This window comes from Sitodiplosis mosellana, unplaced genomic scaffold (genome assembly GCF_009176505.1).
Source record: "Sitodiplosis mosellana isolate CC-2019 unplaced genomic scaffold, AAFC_SMos_1.0 Smas_scaffold_1, whole genome shotgun sequence".
NCBI lineage: Eukaryota > Metazoa > Arthropoda > Insecta > Diptera > Cecidomyiidae > Sitodiplosis > Sitodiplosis mosellana.
The window spans coordinates 4,853,657-4,860,417 of NW_022595244.1; the positions used below are offsets into that span (position 1 = coordinate 4,853,657).

The window sequence follows — 6,761 nt, forward strand, 5'->3', positions numbered from 1 at the left end:
CTTTGTACCGAGTTGACTTCGATACGATAAAATTATGGGTTCAAATGCTATTCAAGCCATTTTATTTCGATGTTTATTTGACTAAATTTGAAACAGAGAAAGGGACGGAGAGCGAGAGAGAGAAACAAATAAAATGAAGAAATCCATAAGCAACGAATTTCGCCATTACTAAAGTGTCATAAAGAAAATTTAGCCAAACAAATGCTTCTTTTGTGATAAATTGAAAGCATCCGAATTGATGTTGTGTAATAAGTTTAAATGACTTTCATCATTCGTCCAGTTTCCGACATCAAAGTGAATCAAAATTGTTCTGCAAATTGGTTTCGAGTAAATGTGTCTTTCAATTCATCATTTCAAAACAGTTGCCATAATTGTTTGTCAACAGTTCAGCATCGTTCCCTCTCCCTCTATGTCCATTTGTGTGTGATTCGGCTTGTCTTCGCTTTGATAATTCGTAGACGACTGTAGTGGATGTTTTCGAAACGCAACTGTTGGAATTCTCAGTGGAGCATGACTCGTTTTGGGGCTGCGCCTCAAGTGAAACTGAACTGGATTATCAATATTGCGCGTATTTACAAAACATTTAACTGTCGTATTGATTTGCCGTTTCGTCTCCCTTATCCATCTGCTGCGATAGAAATGGAACCATAAAAAATATAAAATAACAAACTTTTGACACACACACACACAATCGCAGACACCAAAACAAAAGCATAGCAAAGCAAAGCGAATCGAAATGCGTTCGCGAAACTTACTAATTAGGTTGAAGTATAAGTCACATATCAAATTGGAAATTGGCTGGCAGCGGCTGGAGATGCATAATGAAATTTGTCTGGTAATATTTTTCTCTCGTTAACAAATGTCTGCCAGCAATGGAGCTACCACAAAGTTTCTCTCTCTCTTTTTTTGCTTTGGCTTGCGGTTTGTTGCTATCATTTTAGACGGATTTTTGTTGTTGTTGCTCAAACAGCACCTGAAAAGTGGGTGACTTGATATCTTCTTACACAGAAAAGTGACGAACTGCGTTCTGAAGAAAACCGGTAATTAAATTTACACATAACCTTAGCCATGATAAATACAATTAGCTTTAATTATGAATTTCCATCATCCACCAATGTAACCTGGTTTATTCATTGTGGGATGTGGGTTGTTGATGCCATAGATTTTCCATATGACGACTGAGGATGCACCGAAACTGGTACAAGAAAAAAAAACTCCATACAATCGCACAAGTTCATGAAAGCCGCAATTATGAATAGTGTAATTTGGAGAAATTCGGTTCAATGTTAATAATTTCGTGGTGAATCGTTTCATCATGTTAACAACATTATGATTATTTTCATCAAGGATATTGAATTGTACTCTTGAAGTGAAGCAGACGTGTTTTCTTTGTACATTTAATTCTTTTTATGTGTGTCATCACGCATTTTGGTGGATTCATTTTTCAATATGATAAACAAACCAGCCAGTTTTTCCACATTTTATAATATGCATAATATGCATTGCATATCAACAAATTTATGCTGGAAAACCTCAAGAAAAACCAATTAGTTTGAAAAGGAGATAGATATAAGAAATTAAATATTCGAAAATGAGTTCGAACTTCGAAATGATGATTTTCTAAATGATATCGGAAGTTTTTTTTTTCGAAAACGGGTTCGAATTTCAGAAATCCATTTTTCAAAATTACACGAAGAAATTAAATATTCGAAAATGAGTTCGAACTTCGAAATGATGATTTTCTAAATGATATCGAAAGTTTTTTTTTTCGAAAACGGGTTCGAATTTCAGAAATCCATTTTTCAAAATTGCGCATTATGTTCTCTCTAAAATTGCAGAAGTTTTGTTGATTCACGTCAAAAAACAACAGTTTTAACTTGTTGACTTTTATCAACTCCCATGAATTCAGGCAAAAGACATTTTGAAACTCAATCCATTTCTTGAAAATATTGTTGGTGATGATGTTGAATTGAAGCCGCAATGCTGATGAACTGTCATCCTTGTGCTCATTTTCAATGGGATAAACAAAGAGTGAGCTGTGTTTCACACATCCCACAAAGTTTTGCTCTTTGTTTTAACAATTTCAGAATTTGACATTCAATTTTCAGAGTTGCTTCAATATATAATAACCAAAGTTATTATGCAAACATTGAAGCATGTACATTCATTGTACATGCGATTCCACCGATCAAAATTATATTGAAAAAGTACATGTAAGAAAACGCCAGAAACCCCATACAAAGTGCTATGTATTTCTATTGAAATGTTTGACACAAACTAAATTTGTACGCAATTCTGTTGTGACAGAGAGATTACCTAGACATGTCTTATGCCATTCAGGCAACAGCAGCTATTTCAATTTGAATAATAGAAGAATGGGGTTTCGCTAGACAAATTAAAGAGTAATATTGCAAAAATTCAACGATTGAGCTGCATTCGATATGGTCTGATTTATTTTTGAGCTTTGTCCACGCAAAAAGCTGAACTGAAACCCCATATTTTCGTTTGAAATTTCAGTTTTAAATTGAATTTCCACCGCAACCGTCCTTCGGTTGTATTCAGAAACCTTTCGGTGCAATAGCTCAATCAATTTGTTTGTTCACCGAGTGTAATTGATACAAATGGTAAGCTGATGCTAATGCAATTATTTTTGCCCTGCACCAAGCATCAACAAAGGTATTTTTTTCGGCAAATTGTATTTGCTTCGAGGAATTGATGTCATTTTGAAATGGTTCATTTCAATATTGTCTTGGAGTTTTCCTTTTTGTGTTCGATGTCAAAAAGGGATCTGAGAATCGTTCATATTCTACCATAATTGAGAATGATATGTAAATACACGACCATTTCATCATCTTCAATTGGCAGCTAATGTTGACAATGTTTTTTGCAAATTTAGCTTTGTTCTTGGAATTTGAACCGAGGCATTGACATTACAAATGCTTTGGCTGGTCTTTGAGCTGAGGCGCGTTCCCGTGGTAGCAGACATTTGATATGATAATAGCAACAGATTGAATCACATTAATCAAACGCATCAATTCATTGTACCGTTTTTTTGTTGTTGTTGATGATAAACGAAAGAGAGAAAAAATGCATCAATGCTCATTGTCATCATCGAAAGCCATGAATTTCAATGCAAAGTGCAAATTGGTTTATCTCATGTCAACGCTTGACAACTTTTTGAGTACTTGCTACGCAGTTGAGTGTTTTCATTGCTCTTAAAAAAACACCAGCATATGTTTTGTCGGTTCCACGTGTCTAACGTCATATGATACTGAAAAACGGAGGGAAAATACAAAACAGTTGAATGAATGGAATTTCTTTCCCCCAGTTTGAAAACCATTCTTTGTCGTCACAGAATCTCATTCTCACTCAGTTTACAATCATGCAACGCAAGGAGATAACAAAGTGGAAATGTTCAAATATCGAAAAAAAATAAAGAGATTGATTACATATATAAACATCGACATTATGTTGTCAAATTATTCTTCATTTTCTCAAACATGTTTATTCAATCGTTAATTGACATTTCGTGTAATCCAATATCTGGGATGGTACGTAGAAAATTACATGTAATATTCTACATGTAAAAAATGTAGAAAATTCGATGTATAATACACGGAAAATGTCATGTAAATTACATGTATTTGTAGAAAATTATTTTCAACAAGAATGAATATAAACTGCACTCAATTTCCGGTTATATATGAAAAAATATGACTTTATTTTTGAAAACTCAATGAAAATGACATGTAAAATATGAAGTGGAAATGAATTTTGCCTATTTCTAAATAGTACATTTAATTGTCGATCTTTATTGTTGAGATTCAATTTATTTGATTTCTTTCCTTTGTGGAATGAAAATGTATTTGCATTTAAGTGACGATTTTAGTCAGACATTTCGGAGCCAGATTCGGATTCGTTGTCGCTGAAGTTGCCAATGTCGTCGTTGTCCATATCGGGTAATTCATCCGTTGATCTTAGTGTGAAATACATGTTCACCAGCTTTTTTGAAGTTTCATCCGATAATCTATTTCTGATATCGTTGTGTACATAAGCCCAATTCGAGAATAGACGTTCCAATTGAGCGGTTGATGCAGGAATTTTTAAGTAATCTCTAGCGAATTCAGCTAGCTTTCGATGACCAAGTTCAGAGGCGTAATGCCAGAATGTAAGCGGTAACAGACCTCTTTTGTTGACCAAATTAGCAAACACATCCTCGTTTTTCGTAAATTTACGCAACGATTCGAGTTGATCGCTATCGAGCTTTTCGAGAAGGTATGCATTTACTTCTGTCAACTGATGTTCGCTAAGCCGTTTACCTCTATACGTTGGATGCAAGTAGTTGGCTGTCATTGTTACTGTGTTGAGAACGTTGCTCTGCTTGATGCGGTATTTTAGGAATGGTTGCAAATCTTCAGGGCCATCGGTTAGCAATTGAAGCCATTTTTCAGCTGCATCAGCAGATGAAGCGGAACTTTTCTGGCAGAAGTTTGTCAGTTCAGCCACTGGGTTCAGGATTGTAAGTAGATTTCGGACTGATGCGGAAAATCCTTCGTTGAATAGGAGTGAAACAACTTTACGTTTTGGTTTCTTTGCATCTGGATCCAATTCTGCTTCAGAATCACAAGCAGCGGTTACGGTTTTCATAGCTGACAAATTCTTAAGCATCGAATCGGCTGCACCTCGTTGGCTCGTCCAACGCGTAGTACAAGATAAAATGGGCTTATGACCACCGGCATCTACTAAACGATTGGCCAAGACAGTTCTTCGGAAATCTTTCTGTACTTTCATCACCTTTTTCATGATCTTTTCGTATTCCTTTTTTTGCAAAATGTCACCTGCCAACAAGTTCGCTGAATGAGCGTTGCAAGTCGAATAGAGTATGTCCAGCAAATTGTTAGCATCTCTTCCCATTTTTTGCATACTAAATGCATTGTCGGTGAGAATAGCGTATACAACGGCTCCATATCGTTCATCCGCAAGAACAACCGCCTGTTGAACAGCATCAAGAAGATTGTCTCCTGTTTCTCGGGTCGTTGAAAAGTTGAATGATTCCAAGAAGATCTTCTGATCATTTGAAGATGCAAGCATAGTTGCGACGTAGTGACGATTTGCTGACGAATTTTGCCAACCGTCAACCAAGAGAGTTACTCTTTTATCCATTTTCTCGACCAACTTTTCATTGCGCTTTTCGATCTTTTCGTGAGTTTTATCCAACAACTTTCCAGCCAACAGATGCCGATGAGGTGGGTTGTACGCCGGGCGCAACGCATTTACGAACTTCTTGAAAAACTTTGAGTCCACCACTTGGAATGGTATATTGCAACCGAAAAAAAATTCCGCCAAAAGTGAATCAATATTTTCAGCTTCGATTGGCTTCACTTGATCCATAAAACGCTTCAGTTTTGGCTGCTTTGGTGCCAAGCTTGATGACTGAAATACATAAATGTATTGAAATTATTCGATCTAATTAAATATTAGAAAAAAGACTTAAATTGACTTACATCTTGCGAGCCAGCCGAATAGTTCGTCAAACTTGAGCTTGGTCGCGAATCGTCGCCACTTTCCACGATTGAATGGGTTTCACTTTGCGTAAGGGCTCTTTCCAGTTCAACTTCAACAAGATTTTCAGTACCATCGGAATTCGCGGATTCAGCTAATTCATTTTCCTCGATATTGGCAGAGCCACACGTTTGACTGTATATAAATTATGAAAAAAAATTAAAAATCTGTAAAATAGCAGGAATTTTGCATATTACCGATGCTTCATCAAGCGGTCTTTTGCCGTGTTCGTCTTCAATTGCATGCAATTCATGCATTTTGCCACCATCTTTCCTCTGTGAGGCACTTTTTTGTAACCAAACCATTGGTCATGCAATGGCCGTCCAACACTTGCTGATGGTGATGATTCCGCTGAATCGCTCTTTCCACTTTGCGACATCAATTTATCAAATGCATTAGACATTTTCACTATATTTGTAATTCAAAGTTATGTGACGAAAATTGAAGTTATGAATTTTAAAACCACGTTTTGACAATCGCGAATGACTCAACCTCTATGCGCTGTATGTAAATGTCATTCGCGTACACTGCTAATCTATTTCGCTTATGTTATATATGTTGCTCGCATTATAGCGGTTCGCCGATTCATGCACATATACACTGACAAATAAGCAAACATGGGAGAATACAGTTAGAGTGACTGTGAAGGCGGCTTGCTATATTCATTTCGCTTCTTTGCTTTCCCGTTCTTTCTTAGTTTATATTTGTATTTGTTTTTTTATTGTTTGTTGCATGAACGTATTAATTTGAACTGAAGAGCGTATGTGTGTATTATATGATGTATACTAGTACAATGGAACTTAAAACAGTGTAAAAAGTCATTGTATCACTGAATATATGTACATTTTGAATCGTTTATGAATTTTTTACATTTTCTACATTTGCGACAGTAGAAAATGTAAAATATACATTTTCTACGTAAAATACATAAACAAACCAAAAAGTCGCAAAATTTACCATCCCAGTCCAATATCATTCCAATTTCGGTGTCAACAATTTGAAAATTTCCTTTGTAACATAAATTTGATGTAGATTTTACAAAGAGTGCATATTTGCTGCTGGGCAGGTCGGAGATAAGCTGAATTTATTGACTCAGGTGCCTAAAGTGGTATTTTAACGCACTTACAGCACCAAATTGTCATTGCTAGCTTAGATCCCGAGTCAATAAATTCAGCTTAGCTCAGTCCTGCTCAGCAGAA

General features: G+C 36.0%; 1 protein-coding gene across 1 annotated transcript; it reads right to left on the reverse strand.

Annotated features, from left to right (window-relative positions):
* Window positions 1-3,549: 3,549 nt before the first annotated feature.
* Window positions 3,550-6,521, reverse strand: LOC129580579 (uncharacterized). The gene is made up of 3 exons (XM_055471159.1): window positions 5,760-6,521; window positions 5,505-5,697; window positions 3,550-5,433 (listed from the first exon to the last, which is right to left on the reverse strand). The coding sequence occupies exons 1-3, from the start codon at window positions 5,963-5,965 to the stop codon at window positions 3,886-3,888; spliced, it is 1,947 nt and encodes a 648-aa protein (XP_055327134.1). The 5' UTR covers window positions 5,966-6,521; the 3' UTR covers window positions 3,550-3,885.
* Window positions 6,522-6,761: the final 240 nt, after the last annotated feature.